The sequence below is a fragment of the Castor canadensis genome, chromosome 17 (assembly GCF_047511655.1).
Source record: "Castor canadensis chromosome 17, mCasCan1.hap1v2, whole genome shotgun sequence".
NCBI lineage: Eukaryota > Metazoa > Chordata > Mammalia > Rodentia > Castoridae > Castor > Castor canadensis.
Window position 1 is genome coordinate 51,370,607 of NC_133402.1, and position 24,363 is coordinate 51,394,969.

The window sequence follows — 24,363 nt, forward strand, 5'->3', positions numbered from 1 at the left end:
ATAGTGGATGCACTAATTTACATTCCCTTCAACGGTGTATAAGGGTCCACCCCCATCCACACCAGCATTTGTTATTGTGTGTTTTCTTGATGATAGCTATTCAGACTGGCATGAGATGGATTTGTTTGGATTTCCCTGATGGCTAAGCTCATCCTATAATATCGCTAGACTGTTTTGTATGGTTCTCAGACTATAGTGGTTGTAAACTTTACAGTGTGAGATGAACAATGGTATTGGCCCAGGTGTCCTGATGCCTGGTTAAAGTGGGGTGGGCGCTGTGGCCAACACCTCTGACTGCATCAGGATCAATGATGTATTTAGTTGGCTTGCCTACAGATGGGAAGCTTGTCTACAATTGGTACTGTAAGTACTGATAACTCTACTAGAAGTCCTAGAGATGGTCACTGCCACCCATTATTGCCTAAAACACAGAAAATAGACTTGTTAAAACCCAAGCTGAACAACTAATTAGGGTATCTGATGGGGTGGCTTAGAATCCTGAGAAGTCCTAGCTAAATATGTGAAAATCAGAGGATGCTGTTGTAGGGATGACTTTGTCATAGTGACCATACACCTGTCTCTGAATGCTACAGAGGTTCAAACTACAATTCAACTGAGTCTTGGTAGAACACCTGTGATCCTCCCAGCCCAGAAGATCATGGAAGGCTTGCACGAGGTGCTCTGAGGCCCTTGTCTTCCTTGGGAGGCTCCTCCTAGGTCTTGATGAGGTATGAGGTTTTCTGCCCTGCCCTGCTCAGAACAGAGCTGTAGGACACAAACCCTTAGTGGCAGTCTAAAACTGGCCCCTCAACAGCTAGGTACCCCATAACTCGTGTGGCAGTCATCAGGCCCCTTCTGTGTTGTTCCTTTTTTGTTGTGTGAGTGGAGAACCACATAAACAATCAGAATCTAAAGTGGCTTATCGTGTCCTTACCAATCAGATTGGTCAGATCTTGGCCTTGGTTTTCTGTGTTGTGTATCTGTGTGCTTGAGGAAAAGCCCTGCACCAGGGACTGCTTATCTATCCTGACTGCTTTGAATGCTCTGGTCTAGAAGAGTTGCAGATTCTAATACTGATTGTGTGCCTGTATGTGTCCAGAATGACATAAAAGACCAGGGGAACTAAAATGGTCCCTGACAATTGTTTGTACCTGCCTTGCTCCTTGTGGGTGAAGGAGTCTCCTGGGACTCTGAGGAGACTAAATCTACCGATCTGTGTCTTCTAAAGGCAAAGGAAACTCAGTACTACATTAAAGTCGTCGTGCCTGGAGTTTGACTTACTGACCTACCCTGTGGGGGTGAGACAGACCTGAATCAAAGACTAAGAGCAGAAGTAAGTTCAAAGAGATTAGAAATCAGTGTGTCCAGCAGGTTAAACTGAGTGGGTTTAGGTGGCTCGGTGGCTCATGCCTGTAATTCTAGCCACTTGGAAGGCAGAGCTAGGAGGATCATGATCAGAGGCCGGCCCCAGGCAAAAGCTCAAGACCCTATGCAAAAAATAATTGAAGCATAAAGGGCATGGTTCAAGTGGTAGAACACCTGCTTGAGACGTGCAAGGCTCTGAGTTCAAATTCCAGTACTGCCAAAAAAAAAAGCAGGTTGATAGATTAGATTAAAAACAGCAAATGAATCTATATAATATTTATAGGGGTCACATTTAAAACAAAGTAATACAGTTTATAAGCAAAGGGATAGAATAAGGAGATGTCAAGCAAATTCCAATAAAGGAAGCTATTTAACAAAAATAATTTAAATATAAGAAATAAAAATGTTTTATTCCAAGAGTTGGTGAACTGATACTGGTCAATCAAACCCCCTACCTGTTTTTACAAATAATGTTTTATTGGAGCACAGTCGTCCCTTTTGCCTGTGACTGCCGACACTGAGTGGATGGCAAGGACTTAAATATTTATATCTGGTTCTTTACAGAAAAAAAAATTTGTAAACTCCTGTTTTATGTTTTTGGGAAGAGTTGAGGATTGAACTCAAGGCCTCAGGCAACACTCTCCCACTGAGCTATATCCCCAGCCTGTGAACTCCTGGTTTGTTTGTTTGTTTTTTCTGTAGGATTGTGCTTTGGACTCAGGACTAAGTGCTTACAAAGCAGGCACTCTACCCCTTGAGCCACACTTCCAGTCCATTTTGCTCTGGTTATTTTGGAGGGGGGGGGGTCTCACTAACTATTTACCTGGACTGTCCTTGAACCTTGATCCTCCCAATTTCAGTCTCCCAAGTAGCCAGGATTACAGGTGTGAGTCACCTGGCTTGAACTGTTTTAAACTAATAAAAGGAACACTAATCTAAGAAGCTAAAATAATTTGGAACTTGTGGGTACTCAAAAATATAATGTCAAACATATATAAATAAAAACTGATAGAACTACAGAGAAAAGCAGAACATTCTACTTACATACCTATTTTAGACACTCACAAACTAAGCAGACAGAAAAATGATAATTTTTGAAAAATCTAATGGTCTATGTTAAAACTTGACCTCAAACACACTTGATATACTAATAGAAAATATTTTCATGCCCTGAAATGTGAACTGGAAAAAGTGGAGAACCTTGGGCAGAGAAGCAGAAAGGAGGATCATATAGGCATGGCTGCCTGGCCACAGGTGGGCATGGCAGACCATAATTATGAAGCAGTCATTGTTACAAGGCAGACAGGAGAGAGATTGTGGAGTAATGGTAGCAAGAAGAAAGAGTAGACCATAAAGGAGTTAGCCAACTGGAGTAACTAGCCCGGAGTGAACCTCACTACACTCCTGGGGAGTCCCAGGGGTAGCCACATTCCATTTGGGTCTTTGAGATGTTCTCTTTTATGACTGTTTCTTTTCCTGCATCTTCAGAACATTCACTTCCCCATATTGACCTTGGGTTGCCCTTCAAGCCAAAGGCAGTCTCTGCTTCTTGTAATGAAAGGAAACAGTAAATCCTTTCCTAGCTATCTCACCACTGTTATGGCCTAGAGTCATGGTGAACACATAGATGGATAGGTAAAGTCTAGGGGAACCTGGTCTTCTAGGAAGTCCTGGTGGAACTTGTCCCATTCACCTGCCACTGGCTGTCCCAGCTCATCTAGCTTCCTCTGGAAGGCAATGGAGGCACCAGCCCAAAGATATTACCACTGGACATCTTGCACCCTCTCCTGCGTAGTAAGAACAAGAGTTTGGGAGTAGATATTGTATGAAGGCTACAGATTTTGTCATAATGGCCACTTTGTTATTTTCCCCACCTATATGAAATGGTGAAAATGAAGAGGAAATGTGTCTTTTAATGGGAAGCATTGAGGAGAGCTGGAGAGATGCATGCTGGGTAGTATATAGATTTATCTGAGAGGAAAATCCTTAAGAGCCCACAGAAGAAGAGGAAAGAAGACTAGATTCAAAGACAAGAGATCAGAGCCAACAGAAGCATGTGCAGGCCATGAGGACATGAGAAAAAGACACGAGGGGATTTTTAAGAGGCAATGTGGTCTTGCTTCTTTCTGTTTTCTTGAGAGACTATGTAAGGAAAGAAGTGGACATGACCCACACACGAGGAGACCCTGGTGAGTGATGGGATTCCGGTGTTGCATATTTTAATTTACACTTCTAACTTATTTTTGTTGGAGATACTGTGGTTTGAACTCAGGCCTTGTGCTTGGTAGGCAGGCACTGTACTACTTGAGCCATGCCCCCAGACCTTTTTGCTTTAGTTATTTTTTGAATAGGGTCTTGTGTTTTTACCTGTGCTGGCCTGGACCACGACCCTCCTATTTATACTTCCCATATAGCTGGGATGACAGGCACGTACCACCATATCCAGTTATTAGTTCAGATGGGGGCATTGTAAATTTTTTTGCCCAGTCTGGTCTCAAACCGTGACCCTCCCTATCTCTGCCTCCCAAGTAGGTTTTGCAGGTATGGGCCACTGCATCCTCTAACTTATTTTTGACAGGCAGGAAATGGACAAGTGGTAAGTCCTTTTCCATTGAGTTTCTTCCTGAAGAAGACTCAAGTCTCCTCATCCCTGGGCTAAGGTCACTCTTGATCTCATAATTTTTCCTTCCCTCTTCTTCCCTGTGCTAGGTGAATGAACCATCTAGAAAACAAGCTATGGGCATTTACCATAGTTTAGAAGACATAACCATACCCACTCAATTGGGAATAGTAGCCAAGAGGTCTGTACAATGCTAGGGGAAAAACAAACTGTAAAGCAAGGTTTCCTCTCAAGTTTTCTCTTCTGAATGCACTGCTTGACCTTCCACTTTCTGCCATGAGTTGAAGCAGCACAAGGATCTTACCAGAACCTAAGTAGATAGATGCCAGTGTCAAACCCAGTAATCCAGAACTATAAGCCCAAATACACCTTTTCCCCTTATAAATTATTCAGCCTTGGGTATCCTGTTATAGCAACAGAAAACATGTGGACAGTATTCTTCAGGAAGAAAGAAAATGAACCAAGATGGTAGGCAGAGATTTAGGATCAGTGGAAACTATCAGTGAAAAGATAAGTGAACGTGGACTACATTAAATAATAATTATGTACGTTGGAAAGATGAAATTAAAAGGTTCTGAGCTCCTTGTATTATCTGAAAAGAGGTAAAAGTACTAAAATGACACCAAGGATTCAAAAGCTAAGGGTGCATCCTGTGTTTCCACAGGGCTGCCTGGTTCAGTATGGCAACTGAACCTAGCTTCATGTGGCTGTTGATGCTTAGAAATGTCGCACAGACATTGCTTGCAAAGCACACCAGCTTTCAAACACTTACCGCAAGAAAAAGAAGGAAAATGTTACCATTGCTAGTTGCATATTGCTTATATGTTGAACTAATCATATTTTGAATATATTGGATTAGATAAAATACATTATTAAAATTAAGTTCGCTTTTCTCTTTTTCCTTTTTATTATGATTACTAGAAAATGTTTAATTACATATATGGCGCACAGGTTATATTGCAACATTCATTTCATTTCTATTGGACGGGCTGTTTTCTAAGATAATCACTAAATGAATGTTAAAAAAAACTGCTTAACTTCCAAGCTAATGAAACTGGGGGTGCAGGAAAAGTGAATAGTTAAAAAAAATCAAGTCAAAAGTAGGAAAGAAAGGATAGAGAAGGAGACAAAATACATGGAATAGATGAAACAAATGGTGAGCAAATAGTGAGACAGTACACTGAAGCAAATATACCAGTAATTATATAAAACAAATGGACAAAGGGCTTCCAGCTAGAAGACAAAAAAAAAAATTATCAGAATGGATTCAAAACGAAACAGCATGCTTAAGGCTGAGCATGGTATCTCACACCTGTAATCCCAGCACTTGGGAGGAGAAAACAGGAGGATTCCACACTGGAGGGCAATCAAGGCTATAGAGTGAGACCCTGTCTCAGAATAAAACATAAAGAATAAAAAAATCCATCATGCTGCTTATGAGAGAAAAATATAGAAAGATTGAAAATTATAAAGCATACAAATGCTACCAAAGGGATTAGTATAACTATTGCTATCAGACAAAGCATATTTTAAGGCAAATCATCCAAAATGAAGATTCTTGCTTCATCATGACAAATATTTGCCCATAGGGGTAACATAGCAATTCTAAATTGGTGTGCATCTAACAAAATATGTATATTTAATATAATATATATTTATATATCTATATAAATCAAGGACTGACAAAAACACAAGGAGAAATATACACACAACACAATGGGACATTCTAACACATCTGATAGAATCTGATAGAACACGAAGGAACAAGTCAGTAAGTAAGGGTATGGAATATTTAAAGAGTACAAGCAATAGCATTGATTTAGTATAGAACACTGTGCAAATAACTAAAATACATTATTTTCAAGCACATGTGGATTGTTACCAAAATTGACTACCAAATCTCACCTTGAAAGAATTTAAATCATATGATTGTGTCCTGTGACTACTGTTGGATTAAGCCATGAATCAATAATAACAAAGACAAATAGAAAAATCTGAGTATTGGAAATTAGGCAATTTCTATAAGTCAAAGAAGAAATAAAAATAGTAATTAGAAGATATTTTGAAATGAGTGCAAACAAAATACTACATATCAAAAGTTGTGGGATATAGCTAAAACTTGCTTAGAGAAAAATACAGTATTTCAAATGGACGCATTCGGAAAGGTAGAACACCAATAAGTAATTACTCATATTAAGAAGTTACAAAAGAAATTTAAACCTCATAGAAGTGGAAGGAGAAAAATAATAGAGATAAGGACAGAAAACATGCCCGGCATGTATAAGGCCATGGACTTAATACTAGGTACTGAGACAAAATTGAAGGCAAAAAATAGTCTAGGCCCAAAGTTCCAAGAAATTTGATAAGTCTTGGTTTCCTGAACAGAGTTTCTCATACTAATAGGTCACCATGTGTCATCTTCTGGATCCTGTGCCTGAAAAGGGAACAGGACGTGTGTCTTCGCTTACAGATGAGAATGTGTATATATTCATGAGTATATGCTTGAAGCAGGACACGGACTCAGGACTTCTAATGTATGTTGGCACCTGTCCACGTCTCTGGAACAATACAAAGAAGAATTAGTTGTTAAGTGAGAGACCAGGGTTCCCTTTTTGGCAGACACTAGGGTTGAGATGTGGGTAGCTGGTTGTCCAAGTTACTCCGCCCTCCCCCACTGAAGACAAAAGAATGCACAGCAGACCAAAGCTGCCGTGAAGATTCTGCCTGACTATGATACACTGCAGGGCTGAGCACTGCTCAGTGCTGTGCTCGCGACTTTGCTCACTCAGTGCTAGTTGAGGCCAAGACTAGCAAGTCTGCTGGAACAGAAAAGGCTGGCAGCTTGGAGGAGGAGGCGAGGGTTCTATATAAACCAGGTGGCTGGGCTGCAGTTCTGTTTTGCACGTGGTACATCCGTGCAAACCTCTGCCAAGTGCTGTGGTTCATGATCCAGGCCGATGTTGATACTACTACCTTCCAGACTCAGAGTCTTTTCCAGCAGTGATAGGAAACCATTTCTAACTAGATAGATTTCACATCCTAGTGAGAAAAGAGGAAAACTGGCTCATTTTTCCAAGAAAGATCATGTCTTTTTTTTTGTGTGTCTCAAATATTTTTTAAGGGGCTGATAGAGTGGCTCAAGTGGTAGAGCACCTGCCTAGCAAGCGTGAGGAGCTGAGTTCAAGCCCCAGCACTAACTTCAGACTGTAGATATGACATCAAAAGGCTGACATCTCCATTCACCCCCGAGACAGTCACTCTCACGGCTGGACTTTCAACTCGCCCTTGCATAAATGAACAGGTTCCATTTCTGCAACCTTAGTTTGGCAATTCTGTGGTCATGTTTCAGAATAACATCATCTCTCTCTCTCTCTCTCTGTCTCTTTTTCACTATCTCTGTCTCAATCTCTCTCTCTCTCATGCATGCATATGCCAACACATAAGATTGGGAATATCATGGATGTTCTTACTCCATAATTTACCTTCATAATGGCTCTTGTCTTAATACATTCATGATGCTATAACAAAATACTTTAGACTGAGTAATTTATAAGCAACAAAGATTTGTTTCTCAGAGTTCTGGAGTCAGGGAATCCAAGAGCAAAGTATAGGAGAGCTACTTTCTGCTTCATAAATGACACTTTGTTGCGGCATCCTCACAAGGGGAAAATGTCTTTGCATGATAAAAGAATGACATGGCTCCCCTGAGTCACCAAGGCTGCAGGCTCATGACCTAATTACTTCCCAGAGCTCCCATATCTTAATCCAACTGCACTGGAGATTAGGTTTCAACATATAAATTTTGGAGGGACACAAACATTCAGATGAGGCAGCTCCATCAATCACTATTACATCGTGAATAAATTTTCTGTCTCTGTGCTGCCTCCCCTTGCCTTTTCCTTCCTATGACAGTGTCCGCATCATCATACTGGCAGACATCCCCCTCTTTCCCTCTGCCTGCAAAGTCACCCTCTTCTCCCCCTCTTTCCCTCTGCCTGCAAAGTCACCCTCTTCTCCCCCTCTTTCCCTCTGCCTGCAAAGTCACCCTCTTCTCCCCCTCTTTCCCTCTGCCTTCAAAGTCACCCTCTTCTCCCCCTCTTTCCCTCTGCCTTCAAAGTCACCCTCTTCTCACCAACATCCATCTCTACACAGCACCTTTTCTCTTGCCTGTCTCCCTTCTCTTAAACTAAACTATTGTCTAAATGAAGACTACTGTCTATTTAAAGACTCTTCAAATAACAGAAAATGGACATGGAAGACAAAAAGGGAACTTACTAGTTTACTTAAAAGTTAAGGGGTGTGTGTATTTATGTGGCTACTGTGACAAATTACCACCAAATCAGTGGAAATCAAGGTGTCAGCAGACTTCACTCCCTCCAGAAGCTCTAGATGGGGATCTTGACACTTCTGGCTTCTGCATTTCTTGGTTTGAGGTCATATCATTCCAACTCTGTCTCCATCTTCATATCACCTTCTCTTTTTTGTCTCTCTCAAGACTCCCTCTGCCTCCTTCTTATAAGAAAACATGACTACAGTTAGGTCCTACCCAGATAGGCCAGGATAAGCTCCCCCGCTCTTCACAAAATCCATTAAGTCAATCACATCTTTCTTTCATGTAACACTCACGGACTCCAGGGAGCTGACAGTGATATCTTTTGGAGAGCCATTTTTAGCTCTTAACAAGGCCCAGTTCTGAGCTGCCAACTGTGACTGCAGATGCAGTTAGACTGAGGCCCCCAGGCAATGCCCCAACCCCTCCTCATGTCCTATCACATCTGCCCAGTACACTTGAAATAGATAATTCTTTGACATAGACACCTAGAAATGGGAAAACCTATACCTAAACCTAAACTGGCAAACTTGACCAATCTGGTGGTATAACTGGGAGGTCTATTGCATGAGGGCCTGGCCCAAGCCACCATAGGCTGTTGTCTTTGATAGCAGACCTGGTAAGGTTTATTTCTGAAGGACACCTTAAGGCTCAGCTGAATGAGATCCTGAAAGAGACAGGGACCTAATCCAACCTCTTTCCCCAGGGAGTATAGAATTTAGGTTTTGTTTTCCTGTAGCCCCTGTCCAGGCATCATTCAGAGCAGGGCCCCAAGGGTCTAGCTGCAGCAAGGCCAGCTGGGAAGGCTGGGATTCCAGCCCCAGGGCCCTCAGGGGCAGCACAGTGCTTGGCAGTGAGCCAGGAGAACAGGACACCTCAGCTGAGCAACAGCAGGGCAGACACCACATCTCACAGGGATAGGGGAGGAGGCAGCCAGCCAGAGCCAGTTCCTAGGGAAGGCCAGAGCAGGGCTGGAGGCAGCAGCTGTGCCTGTGGCCTTCCTCCCCTGGGTCTGAGCAACAAGGCTCCCTTCTCTCTGCTGGCTACTTCCAGGGAGAACTGGGCACGACATGGGGGAGGGAAGGAGTGGCTGGGGGTGGGCGAACAAGCATGGGAGGACAGGGGTGGCAGGGAGAAGGATTCCCTTTGCCTCTGGAGGTCATAGGTTTGGGTGCATAGCCTCTAAATCCCACATCCTCAGAAGCAGCTGTGCCATGCCTTTCCCCGAGCCCCAATTCTATTCTGCTCCCTCTCCAGGCTGCCACTCCTCTGCTGGGCCTGCTTCAGTGGGTGCTGATGGGCCTCTGCTCTGCTGGATCTCCCTGTCTCTTCACATCTGTGACTCAACCCCCCTCTCAGCTGGTCTCATGGCCTCTGCATTGTCTTCTAGGCCCAAGGTCCCTCACTCACCTTGGGTCCCTCAGATGTTCATCTCTGAGCCTTCATTCTAGAAGTCTGAAGTCTTTGGAGGGTTGGGCCTTACATGGGAATGGGGGAACCATTCAGGAGGTGTGTAGGGAACTAGGGGTCTTCATGGGTCTTACAGCTGAGGGACTTTTGCCCCAGCCCCAAAGCCCTTTTTCTGTGAGGGTAGAAAAAGTCTCCAGGTATATTGTGGTGTATTTTCAGGTCCAAGGACCAGTCTCATACTGAACACCATTGGTAGGTATAGTTGCCAAGGTTCAGCCCAAGACCTACTGCCTATGACGGGCTTCTCTTGTCTGAGAGGCTCTTCTCTTTGGGTGCTTTAGGACAATTTCCTCTTTCCAAAGCAAGAAGAGAAGCACCCTCTTTCATTCCTGTGGGAGCTGTGCCTCTCCTGAATGTCTAGCTCTGTAAGGTGACTGTGTGAAATTCTCCAAGATAAGTTCCTGGAGATATCACTAGGGTGAGAGGAGGGGTGTTTAAAATCTGGTCTCTGAAGGGTTAAGTACTCAGTGAGCTCAAGTGACTTATTCTTTCTGCTCTATAAATGATCCAAATATAATTTTGAAATGAAGTTAGAATCTAAGGCAGGGCGGGGCAGGGGGTTGGTACACAACCTGTAGAAACATCTGCTGGCTAGGTTTGGAGGCTGATGGGGGTGGGGCAGAAGAGAGGTTCCACTTGGCAAAACAATCTCCCAGGTAGATGGCACCTGCCATTGGAGTCACACAGCATGTGTCAGGAAGAGAGGCAGGAAGCCAACACCTCTTAACACCCACCCAGCTTATGCTCTTCAACAGCCCTCCAGACCTGTGCCTGTGAGTGGGTAGAGGTTGTCAGTAGTCAGCCCTGGAGACTGGACCTGAGTGAGGCAGATGTGTTTGAGGAGGGAGCTCCTTTTCAACATCAAGGTCAGCTGACTAGTCCCTGCCAATTCTCATGGGCAATCTAGAGCTCTCTTTGGATTCAGCACAATCTGATTGGGAACAAGCTACACCGAGAGATAGTTCCAGTGTCCTCCACCGCTGCAGCCCTTTAACTGGTAACACCACGCCAGTGACTGAGGCTAATTCCCTAGGAAAGAGGCAAGCAGATAAAGCCCAATTTAATGCAGAGAATGCTCAGCTTGAGATTCAGAGTTTTAAAAGTTCACAGTGTTCAATTAAAATCCCTACACTTTATATATATATATTTATATACATCATGACTAATGTATTTATTTATATACATCAAGACTGAAAGGTAGAGAAAAGAAATCAAAGTGACTAGGGGCTTCAGAACCCAAGAAATGATCCAAGGTGAGTTCCCTGGAACTTCTTTTGCTTCATATATCCTATACTTGGAAGTAAAGAAGCCAGAAACCAGGAGACACTGAAGAGAAAGGACAAAAATACCCCCCTCCCACAAAACTCTCTTTTGCTAAAACACCAGGAAATGGCAGACTAACACGATATTGTTATTGTTAGACAATAACCACTCTACTCCAGCCAAACACCAGAGAAAAATCTATGACCTCACCTTGACCCATGCTAGCTAAGGTAGAGTGGGCACCCTAGATTCCCACCCTCCCATGGGGCAAAAAGATCCTCCACCCTTCCTGCTGGAATGGTTTCAAAGAAGATTGAGTAGGCAGTTGGGATGGAAAGTTTTACAATGTGGGAGATCTATTATGTCAAGTCTTTTAATCCATGAGCATTTCTTGTCTCTACTTACTTAGATCTCTCATTTTTCTCCATCAGTGTTTTGTAGTTTTTGCCATCAAAGTCATGTCCATGTATTTCATTGTATTAAACCTATTGTAACTGGCATTTAAAAATTTTTGAGGGGGGCTCATGTGTTGTTAGTATGTAGAAATACAGTTGACTTGCTCGCTCATCCTGCATTCTGAGACCTTGATGAACTCACCTTCTAGTTCTAGGAGGGTTTTTTTGTAATTGTTTTGTAGATTGCTTAGGATTCTTATATATATATATATATGTAATCTGAAAAGATAAACAGTTTCCTTCTTACTCTCTGGTCAGTGTAGCCTTTATTTCCTTTTCTTACCTAACTGCATTGGCTAAAACTTCCAGCACTCTGATAAATAAGATTGAGGAGAATTGGCATTCTTGCCTTGCTCCCAATTTAGTAACAAAGCACTCAGACTTTCACTATAAAGTACAATGTTAGGTGTAGGGCCTTAATTTTCTTTTTGTAGATGTTCTTTTTCTAGTTGAAGAAGTTCCTCTCTAATCCTATTTTTCTGGGAGTTCTTTATGTGAAGGAGTATTGGGACTTTGTCAGGTGTTTTTATGCATTAATTGATATGATTTTTCTTTAGCCTATTAATGCAGTGAATTACATCAATTGATTTTTGAATGTTGATCAAGTCTGAAATAAAACCTACTTGGTCCTATTGTATAACTCTTTTATAAAATGCTGAATTTTAAAAATATTTTGTCAGAGATTTTTGCATCTATATTCATGAAGACTATTGACACATTTTTTTTGGTTTTGGTATCAGGATAGTATCGAGTTCATTAAATAAAAGAAAAGTTTCATATTTTCCTATTTTATGGAAGGCAGTATAGAAATTGGTTTTAATTCTATTGTTTTTTGGAAGCTCTGGGGACTGAACTCAGAGCCTGTGCTTGATACCACTTGAGCCATACCCACAGTTCATTGGCTTTTAGTTTGTTTTTTTCAGGTAGGGTCTCGAGCTTTTCCCCAGGCTGACCTTGGACTGTGATTCTCCTACCTCCATCTCCTGAATAACTGAAATTACCATGCCTTGATTTTAATTCAGTCTTTAAGTGTTTGTTAAAATTCTCCAATGAAACCTAGATGGAGTTTTTTTAAATTATGGATTTAATTTCTGTCATAGTTCTAGAACAATTATCTATTTCTTATTGACTAAATTATGGTAGTTTGGTTCATTTAATTTAAGTTGACAAATCTATGTGAGTAAAGCTATTCATGGTATCCCCTTGGTTATCTTTTTAGTAGAGATAATAACTATTTCATTCCCAATATTGGTGATGTGAGTCTTATTTTTATTTTGTCACTCCTGTTAGAGGTTTGTTGATCTTTTCCTAGACCTTGTTCTTTGTTTCATTGATTCTGTTGTTCTATTTTATAGATTTCTGCTCTTATTTCTATCAATTCTTTCCTTCTGTTCATTTTGGGTTGATTTTGTTCTTCTTCTAGCCTCTTGATTTGGGAGCTTAGATTATTGGTTTAAGGCTACGATACAAATTTCCCTCTCAACACTGCTTCAGCAGCCTCCCACAGTGTTGATTTGTTGTAACTCATCATCAGTCCCTTCATTGTATTTCTAAAAGTTGTTCCTGACACTCCTCTTTGATACAAGGACCACTTAGAAGCATGCTATGTCGTTCTGTGCTTGGCAGGAAGTGCGTGGAAGTGACACTGTGTTCTCGTAGCTCCCTTCAGCCGTGTGCGATTTTAATTTGTGCCTTAGCCGTGTGGTTTAATATCTTGATCAGCTGATTAAATTGGTATCTCCCAGACATCTCCATTCTACATTTATTCTCCTTCGCTTGGTAAGTAAGAATCGTCCACAGGTATACTTCAAAGTGATTAAGTATGGACCATCTGTTTCCTACGTTAGACCTCTGGTGATGAAACATTAATATCTTTATATTTGTTACTCAAAATATCCTACATTTGTCCAGCAAGAGCCTCTTCAACCTGGCTTCTGAGTTCTTTTGTCATATTGTCCTCATTCTTTGAGCACTTATTTTCTGACCCCAAAATGTGATCCAGGTTCATCTTGTACTTTCCTGCAACAGACAAGGACTTAGTCAATTCTCCATGTTTCTTTTCATTTAATCATGTCCCATAAGACTTAGAGGCTTTAGGGATGTGTTGAAGTCTCTAACTCATATTATACTAGCCCCTATCTCTTTTTAGGTCTATGAGTGTTTGCTCTATGTAACTGGCGCTTCAGCACTGGGTACCTATGTTTATCATTTTTCATTTCTCTTGTTTAATTCATCCCTTATCATTATATGGCATCCTTGTCTCTTTTTACAGTTTTTGCTTTGAAGTCTATTTTATTTGATATAACTATAGCTACTCCTGTTCACATTTGATTTCCACTTGTATAGAATATCTTTTTCACTTTTAATCTATGTGTCTTTACTGGTGAAGTGAGTTTCTTATGAACAGCATATAATTGGGCCTTTTTTTAAAAAATCCATTTAGCCATTCTTTATCTCTTGATTCAGAAATTTAATCTGTTTTCATTCAAAGTTATTATTGATAAGTAAAAACTTACTCATGACATTTTGTTGCTTTCTGATCTTTTTGTATAGCTTATTTCTCATTATTTTTGTTGTTTGGTGTATTTCTTTAGTTATAAGGTTTAATCCTTATAACTTATATCTTATATAATCATATATCTGCCTTACCAGTGAATTTTATTATTTGCATCTTTTCATGGTGGTATTTTTGCTTTTCATGGTGGTATTTTTGCTTCCAGATGTAGGACTCCTTTACACATTTCTCACAGGGCTTCTCTGGTGATGCTGAATTACTTCAGCTTTTGCTTCCTTTCTCATGATTTTTTTTTTGGAAGTACTGAGATTGGAACTCATGGCCTTGAGCTTGCTAGGCAAGCACTGTACTACTTGATCCATGCCTCCAGCTCTTCTTGGTCTCATGCTTTTTGCCTGGGGCTGGTCTCAGACTGAGATCCTTCTACTTCCACCTCCTGCATAGCTGGAGTTACAGGTGTGTACCACCATGCCTGGATTGGTCTTTGAGACAAGGTTTGCTAACTTTTTTTTTTTTTTTACCAAGGCTGGCTTCAAACCATGATTCTCCCATCTCTGTCTTCCAAGTAGGTGGGATTACAGATGTGAGCCAGCTCACCCACTCTGAAACATAGCTTTTGTGAGTATAATATTCTTGGGTTGGCAGTTTTTTTTTTAATTTCAGAACTATAAATTCTGTCCTGGCCTGTAAGATTTCTGATGAGAAATATGCTGTTAGTCTAATGGGATTTCCATTAAATGAATTTTTCCTACAGTTTTAGAATTCTTTGGGATTTTAAGTTTGACTATAATATTCTCTGGTGAGGACCTTTTTTGGTCAAATCTATTTTAGCTCCTTTGGGCCTCCTGAACCTTGATGTCCATATCTTTCCCAAGATTGAGGAAATTTTTAGCAGTATTTCATTGAACAGTTTTTGTATGAATTTTCCCTGCTCCTCACCTTTTGGAAACCCTGTAATTCAATTTTTTAAAATTTAATGGTGCCCCACAAGTCTTGGAGACTTTCCTTGCTCTTTTTTGTATTTCTGTCTGATTGGGACATTTTAAAAGACCTGTCTTCAAGTTCAGAAATTCTTCAGCTTGATTTAGACTGTTGGTGAGATTCTCAAGAACAGTTTTGTTTTTGAGACAGGATCTCACTATGTAGCCCAGCTGGCCTTGAATTCATGATCCTTCTGCCTCAGCCTTCCAAGTTCTGGATTACAGGGATGTACCACAATTCCAGACTTCAATTGTATTCTGTTGGCGATATGGGGGGTTGAAACTCAGGGTATCATACTTACCACACTCCTAGACCTTTTTGCTTCAGTTATTTTTCAAACAGGGTCTCACTTGTTTGAAATCATCACCAAAGATCCTGGACCAGGCCTAGGATCCTCCCATATGCACTTCCCTTCTCACTGGGATAGCAGACATGTGCCACCACGCCCAGCTTTATTGGTTGAGATGGGGGGTGGATCTTCTGAGTTTTTTTTCTGGTGGTACAGGGGATTGAACCCAGGGGCTCATGCATTCTAGACAAGTGCTCCACCACTGAGCTATACCTCCAGTCCCTTTTTCTGAACTTTTTGCCCAGGCTGGCTTCAAACCATAATCCTCCTGATCTCTGCCTCCAGAGTAGCTAGGACTATAGGTGTGAATCACTGTTCCTAGCTGTTTGGTTCTTTTTTATAATCACTATCTCTTTGCTGAGTTTTTTATTCATATAATGAATTGCTTTCCTAAATTCATTGAACTATCTGTCTGTATTCCCTTATATCTTACTAAGTTTCCTTAGAATAATTCTTTTGAGTTTTTTTGTTGAACATTTTGCCAATATCCTTTTCTTCAGGATCTGTTGCTAAAGGTTTATGGTGTTCCTTTGTAGCATCATATTACTTTTTTTGTTCTTACTTCCTGTGTCCCTAAATTGATATTTGTTCATGGGTACAGCAGTAGCGTTTGTAATAAAAGGTTTTCTCCTAAAGATCTAGGTGTATCAATCAATGTCTTTGATTCCATTTGGGTGCCATAGTGTAGACTCCCTGTAGCTTCTTTGTTTAAATTCTGTAGTTCAGGCAATCTTCCTGCCTCAGCCTCCAAATGCTTGGATCACAGGTGTGTGCCACCTGTGTGTCTGGCATCCCTATGACTTCTTCAGCTGTAATCGGTGGCTTTGGGCACTGACAGCAGCAGTGGAGCATGCAGTGCACACCTTCAGGCCCAGAAGTGATGCATGAGCTGAAAGCAGCAGCAGACAATTGGTGGTGGGGACAAGCTCCAGGTCCCAAGGAGCAAGTACCTTGGTTCCTCAGGTCTTGCAGATGGCACACCCCTGCTAACCATTTGTCCTGTGAAGTGCAAGCACCATGTGGGGTAGAATGTTGTGATCACAATTGCACTGCTGGCCCTGGTTGAGTTCATAAAGCTGTAGCTCTTCGTTCTAGTGTGATGGAATATCTGTGGGGCCTAGAGATAGGGATATACAGAGGCTTATGTTCCACTTACCTTAAGGCAGTATGACGGTGCCATGCTGTAACAGCCTAGGCTCTGGGAGTTAGTGGAACGATGGTGTGGGTTCTTTCACTGAAGCAAAGCTATCCTGCATCCTAAGGTAGCTCCCCTAGTTGGGGTCCAAGCCACTGATGACTCTCTCCTATAGCTGGGTTAGCCAGCAACCATGGTGATGGGGCCTGCTAGGAGTCTCCTGTCTACATTTTCCTGGAAATCAGGAGTCTCCCAGCCAAGGAGCTAGGGTTGTGATTGCCAATGTGTCTTGTTCCTCTCTATGCTGCCATCCCAGGTCTCTGGGTCTCACAGGGTTCCCATGTCTCGCTTGCTGAGTTCCTGTGCCTGTCCATTGTCACCCACCTTGACATGCAGCTTCTCACTTGTTCTTTTGATTCTTCTTTGTGGGAGCCATTATGGAATCTCCCTATATTTCTAATTCTTATTTCTTAGAATGAGACACCTAGGCTCCCATTGTTCAAAATTACTTTATTTGATTGATCTTCCCTTTTGTGAACAATCTTCCATTGCCACTGCTGCCCTACTCCCATGCACATACCTCCTCATTCTGTCTAAGCTCTGACATCCATGTCACATGTTGTTCTATTGTGGATGCCCCACCATAACCTATTCAGGGTCTATCATCACCATGCTAGGCTATCATCCAACATGGATACCTTTCTTTCTTTTTTTAAATTGTTGTACTGTGAGTACATTGTGACATTTACAAAAGTGCTTACAATATGTCATAGTTGAATTCACCCCCTCTACCATTCTCCTTTATTCCCCCTCCCTCATTCCTGGAATAGTTTCCACAGGTCTCATTTGTCCATTTTCATACACAAGTACATAATATCTCCACCATATTCACCCTCCCACACACTTTCCCTACCCCTCTCAGGTTCCAGCACTGTCAAGAAGAACCTTACATACGAATACGCTCCTAACAGCTTATTGGGCTCCTGCCCCCTCATTGGTCTGCTGGTCCATGTAAATGTCCTCTTCGCCCAACCCGAGCTGATAGAAAATGTCAGGACCTTCTATGCGTTCCTCCTTATGGTGCTCAATTTCCAACTTCCTATGGACCAAGGATGCCCTCCTTATGCCATTGGATGTGATATGCAGTAGTGATACATCACTGAACACCTGTGTGGACTCCTCCTGCCTCAGCCTGTGCCTCTGCCGAGCACCCCTCTACTTCAAAGCCTTCCTTGCCCAGCTTGGCATCCTCATTGGTTCTGTGCTGTGATGGAGCTCTTCCCAGACACACTCATGTCACACTGCCCAACCCAATAACTTTCAGACTGAGTTGTTCAGGAAGAAAAGTGAAAAAAAAATCATGAGAACCATAGAAGAAGTACTTTATTTTTTTAAAAGAGACATTTTCCATTTGCAGAGGAAAATTCTAAGTACTAAGGAAAATCTGCTACAATATTTTCATCCAAACTTCAAAAACTTATATAATCATGCAGTTGGCAAGAGAAGACCTGTGTCCAGGGGGATCTGTGGCAAGGCTGGAGAGGCATAGCAGGGCTGGTGCCACGTGACAGCCTTGCTCAGGAAGGCCCTGCCCAGGAGACCACCCACTGATGTCACATCTACAATAGACCACCCCACCAAAAAGGAAGATCAAGAGATTCCAGCTTTAGTCAAATGCTCCTAAGAAAGGAATTGCAGAGTAGAGGGAGGAATCACTCCAAGGGTTGATGACAGATTCCTGCCATTGATGAGAGGGTTTTTAAGAGATTCTTTAGAAGGAATCCCAGTTGAAGACAACCAGCCAACTGCACCAAGATGACTGAAAACAGATGGAACCAAAACATGTTGTAGCACCATCTCAACTGCTGAAGATGAGATACTGAAATATCTAAAGAGGAAATAAAGCCAACTCTCAGTAAGTCAGATTGACACCCACTTTCTCAGCTGTAACAGTGAGGGCAAAAGGGAGGAGTAGCACTCCAGCTTTCTGAAGAAAGTTCTCTTTCAGCACAGAATTATAAATGGTCCCCAAGTATTATTCAAGAATAGGAGCAAATTCAGGACCATTTCTTATCTTCAGAGATCCAGAAAGTTCCCTACACTTCCCTGAAATACATACTAAGCGATGGGCTTTATGAAAGACAAAACCTAAAAGGGAAATTACCCAAAGCAGTCATGTTTTAGCCCATTTGTGCTGCTTTAAAAAAAATGCAACACACTGGGTCTTTTATAAAGAATATTACCACTTATAGGACCACCTCTTAATCCTATCCCAATGGGAATTAAATTTCAGCAGCATTTCAATAGAAGCCAGAAAAATTTACTCTTTAGTCTAAAAATTTGACTTTAAAAACTTTAATGTCAATTTGGAAATAATATTCAAGATGTTAACAACATGTGAGGTTGTTGGAGGAGTGGGTTTGGGAAAAGGAATTGACCTAAATAAACTTCTTGCCTAATTTTGAATGAGATGAGAAAAAGTGATTTGCTCTAGATGTTAATAGCAAATTATAAAATAAAATGCACATGTCTGTAATTCCAGCACGTGGATGAGGCAGAAGGGCCAGCATTGGCTACATGGCAAGACCCGGTCTCAAAATAAGACCTATTAATTTCATGTCAAGAAGGAATTGTGTTTGGTTACTATAATAGAAACCAAAACAACAGTGGCTCAAATACTTAGATTATTAGATTATTTTTATCTAGATATGGGCCACCCCTGCCTATATCCAGGCTTCTTCTATGACTACACTTTTCCTTGCCTGTGATTGGACTCTTATTTTCAGAGTCTCAAAATGACTGCCAGAGTGCCTGCTAGCACATGTACATTTCAGGAAATAAAAGGGTTAGAGGCAAAAAGGCCATCCTGTCCTGAGACAGTCTCCTACATTGTTTTCCCTGAAGACCACCAGGTGACTTCTGTTGACAACTCATTAGTCAGTGAGTGTCACATAACCCCCACTTCTGCAAATGGGGCTGATGAAAGAGCTTTCCCTACCCCCTTTACTCTGAGTACAATACTACCCCAAATAGTTATGCTCTGATTAAGGAGGAAATGAGGAAAATGGAGAGACTGGCTGGGCAACAAGCACTCTCCCTCAACTTCTAAAATAGTTAAAGGAATAAAATTCCAAAGAATTCTCAACTAATCCAACAAAAGATAGGGAAAGTGAGTGGTAGAGGAAAGGCAATAGGTGGAAATAATGAAACAATATGGCAATAATCCAGAGAGGTCAAAAATCTAGATAAACATCAGTTTGTAGCAGTCATTTATTAAAATAGAGTTCCTGGGTGTGGTGCCTGGATGCACAACTGTAATCCCAGCAATCAGGAGAGATAGGCAGGAAGATTTTTTTTTTTTGATCTTTCCTCAGAGTTGCCATATGCAATATAATTCTTTTTCTTTCTTTTATTATTCATATGTGCATACAAGGCTTGGGTCATTTCTCCCCACTGCCCCCACCCCCTCCCTTACCACCCACTCCACCCCCTCCCTTTCCCCCCCCACCCCCTAGATACCCAGCAGAAACTATTTTGCCCTTATCTGTAATTTTGTTGAAGAGAGAGTATAAGCAATAATAGGAAGGAACAGGGTTTTTGCTGGTTGAGATAAGGATAGCTATACAGGGCATTGACTCACATTGATTTTCTGTGCGTGGGTGTTACCTTCTAGGTTAATTCTTTTTGATCTCACCTTTTCTCTAGTTCCTGGTCCCCTTTTCCTATTGGCCTCACTTGCTTTTAAGGTATCTGCTTTAGTTTCTCTGCATTAAGGGCAACAAATGCTAGCTAATTTTTTAGGTGTCTTACCTATCCTCACCCCTCCCTTGTGTGCTCTCCCTTCTATCATGTGCTCATAGTCCAATCCCATTGTTGTGTTTGCCCTTTATCTAATGTCCACCTATGAGGGAGAGCATATGATTTTTGGTCTTTTGGGCCAGGCTAACCTCACTCAGAATGATGTTCTCCAATTCCATCCATTTACCAGCGAATGATAACATTTCGTTCTTCTTCATGGCTGCATAAAATTCCATTGTGTATAGATACCACATTTTCTTTATCCATTTGTCAGTGGTGGGACATCTTGGCTGTTTCCATAACTTGGCTATTGTGAATAGTGCCGCAATAAACATGGATGTGCAGGTGCCTCTGGAGTAACAGTCTTTTGGGTATATCCCCAAGAGTGGTATTGCTGGATCAAATGGTAGATCGATGTCTAGCTTTTTAAGTAGCCTCCAAATTTTTTTCCAGAGTGGTTGTACTAGTCTACATTCCCACCAGCAGTGTAAGAGGGTTCCTTTTTCCCCGCATCCTCGCCAACACCTGTTGTTGGTGGTGTTGCTGATGATGGCTATTCTAACAGGGGTGAGGTGGAATCTTAGTGTGGTTTTAATTTGCATTTCCTTTATTGCTAAAGATGGTGAGCATTTTTTCATATGTTTTTTGGCCATTTGAATTTCTTCTTTTGAGAAAGTTCTGTTTAGTTCACTTGCCCATTTCTTTATTGGTTCATTAGTTTTGGGAGAATTTAGTTTTTTAAGTTCCCTATATATTCTGGTTATCAGTCCTTCGTCTGATGTATAGTTGGCAAATATTTTCTCCCACTCTGTGGGTGTTCTCTTCAGTTTAGAGACCATTTCTTTTGATGAACAGAAGCTTTTTAGCTTTATGAGGTCCCATTTATCTATGCTATCTCTTAGTTGCTGTGCTGCTGGGGTTTCGTTGAGAAAGTTCTTACCTATACCTACTAACTCCAGAGTATTTCCTACTCTTTCCTGTATCAACTTTAGAGTTTGTGGTCTGATATTAAGATCCTTGATCCATTCATTTTGAGTTAATATTGGTATAGGGTGATATACATGGATCTAGTTTCAGTTTTTTGCAGACTTTTTTTTTGCAGCTTTTGTTGAAGAGGCTGCTATTTCTCCATCGTATACTTTTAGCTCCTTTGTCAAAGATAAGTTGCTTATAGTTGTGTGGCTTCATATCTGGATCTTCTATTCTGTTCCACTGGTCTTCATGTCTGTTTTTGTGCCAGTACCATGCTGTTTTTATTGTTATTGCTTTGTAATATAGTTTGAAGTCAGGTATTGTGATACCTCCTGCATTGTTCTTTTGACTGAGTATTGCCTTGGCTATTCGTGGCCTCTTGTGTTTCCATATAAATTTAACAGTAGATTTTTCAATCTCTTTAATGAATGTCATTGGGATTTTGATGGGAATTGCATTAAACATGTAGATGACTTTTGGGAGTATAGACATTTTTACTATGTTGATTCTACCAATCCATGAGCATGGGAGATCTCTCCACTTTCTATAGTCTTCCTCAATCTCTTTCTTCAGAAGTGTATAGTTTTCCTTGTAGAGGTCTTTCACATCTTTTGTTAGGTTTACACCTAGGTATTTAATTTTTTTTTGAGGCTATTGTAAATGGAATTGTTTTCATACATTCTTTTTCCGTTTGCTCATTGTTAGTGTATAGAAATGCTAATGATTTTTCTATGTTGATTTTATATCCTTGCTACCTTGCTATAGCTATTGATGATGTCTAGAAGCTTCTGAGTAGAGTTTTTTGGGTCTTTAAGGGATAGGATCATGTCATCTGCAAATAGGGATATTTTGACAGTTTCTTTACCTATTTGTATTCCTTTTATTCCTTCTTCTTGCCTAATTGCTCTGGCTAGGAATTCCAGTACTATGTTGAATAGGAGTGGAGATAGTGGGCATCCTTGTCTAGTTCCTGATTTTAGAGGGAATGGTTTCAGTTTTTCTCCGTTAAGTATAATGCTGGCTGTAGGTTTGTCATATATAGCTTTTATAATGTTGAGGTACTTTCCTTCTATTCCTAGTTTTCTTAGAGCTTTTATCATGAAATGGTGTTGGATCTTATCAAAGGCTTTTTCTGCATCTATTGAGATGATCAAGTGGCTTTTGTCTTTGCTTCTGTTAATGTGGTTTATTACATTTATTGATTTTCGTATGTTGAATCACCCCTGCATCCCTGGGATGAAGCCTACTTGGTCGTGGTGAATAATCTTTTTAATGTGTTGTTGAATTTGGTTTGCCATTATTTTGTTGAGGATTTTTGCATCAATGTTCACTAAGGAGATTGGCCTATAGTTCTCCTTTTTGGAGGTGTCTTTGCCTGGTTTTGGGATAAGTGTAATACTGGCTTCATAAAATGTGTTTGGCAGTTTTCCTTCCCTTCCTATTTCGTGGAACAGTTTAAGGAGGGTTGGTATCAGTTCTTCTTTAAAGGTCTGATAGAATTCAGCAGAGAATCCATCAGGTCCTGGACTTTTCTTTTTGGGGAGACTCTTGATTGCTGCTTCAATTTCATTTTGTGTTATAGATCTATTCAGGTGATCAATTTCCTCTTGGTTCAGTTTTGGATGATCATATGTATCTAGAAATCTGTCAGGCAGGAGGATTTTAGAGGCAAGAGGCTCTTCAGCTTGAAGCCAGCCTGTGCTACAAAGTGAAACTTTATCTCAAAACAAAACAAAACAAAATAACTTCCTTGCTTGCTCTAACTAGACATATCTATATTTTTTGTTAGCAAAGGGAAAAGGAAGTTGAAAACAAAGCAATGGCTAAAGATATAGCAGTGACTCTTCTCACTTTTCAAGACAATGTGCTAAGTGGTTGGGATGAATCCTTTTGCTAAGGATAACAGAAAAAGTTGATCCAACTGAAAACTTCTGCTTCAGCGAATTGAAAAGAAAAAAATTATTAAATTATTTGAAAATTATGGGGCCATGGTCCATAGCAAGAAGGAAATCAGAGGCTGTTCTGGCACTGAGGTTGTCTGACATGTTATCAAGGAGGGTACACCTGAGCCTTCCCCATTCACACATTGCTCCAGTACTTTCTCTGTCCTGCAACTTAACAGTCCCTTAGCCCATGAACTACACAGAACCCCCAGCCTCACATGGCCTCTGCCATCCCTGCGTTCCCCTACAGCCTTCACCAGCCTCCTTCCCATGTGCTCACCCTCCACATTGCAGACACACTCACTTCTCAGTGCTCCCTGGGCCAGTTGCTCTGAGGGGGGCCAGAGCTTCACACTGATTCCACAAACCTGATGCTCTTCTGCCAAAACTGACCTCACAGCTCCCAGTGAGTTTTCTGGGTCCAGGAGCAAGCAAAGATGGGTCCCTTCTGCAGTGGCTGCCCAACTGCCCGACCCATCTCTTGGTTGTGGTCTGGAAGCCCTCAGGGGCAGAGAAAGAGCAGTCAAATAAATAAGAGCTTTGCATGGGGCCTCAAGAGCTTTCTGGCCTGAATGCATCTTGCTGTCTAGAAGGTTGATAAGTGGGTGCTTCCAAATACGCCAGACACAGGTGATTCAGCCACAGTGAGGGAGTTTACCCTGCCTGCGCCCAGTCCCACAATCCTCACCAAAGGTAATCACTGCTCATTCTTACTGTGTATACTTTCCTAATCTTCAACCTTCCTATTTCTCATGCTTTATAACTCATGCACAGAAACATAGATAGATACCATATTGTTCTTTAATTCAGCTTTTTCCCTCATACTCCTTCACATCAGTATAGAGACACAGATTCTCTCTTCGTGGTTTCATAAAGTGCTTGGTTTGATGACTTGCCACAGTTCTGTATTCCCTGCTAACCACCACCCAAACTAAGATATATATATGTCTCTGCTTCTTTGTGCCATTTGAAGGTGATACGTCTCTACTGTCGACATATATGATAATCTAAAACAGGAGTTTTGCCTGTTTTAGTGTTTTATGTACACAGAGTCATCTTGTAGGTGCTCTTTTATGTCTGACTTCTTTCACTTAGCATCCTGTTTTCCAGATTCAGCTACATTTCTCTGGCTAACGGTGTGTTCCTTATTATTGATACCAGAAATTT

General features: G+C 41.3%; 1 protein-coding gene across 1 annotated transcript in view; it reads right to left on the reverse strand.

Annotated features, from left to right (window-relative positions):
• The window catches only part of Iqcf6 (IQ motif containing F6), a 63,248-nt gene extending 39,474 nt beyond the window's left edge, over positions 1-23,774 (reverse strand). Inside the window, exon 1 of the mRNA XM_074059290.1 lies at positions 23,415-23,774. Within this exon, the coding sequence (XP_073915391.1) occupies positions 23,415-23,774 (360 nt within the window). The remainder of the gene's footprint in view (positions 1-23,414) is intronic.
• Positions 23,775-24,363: the final 589 nt, after the last annotated feature.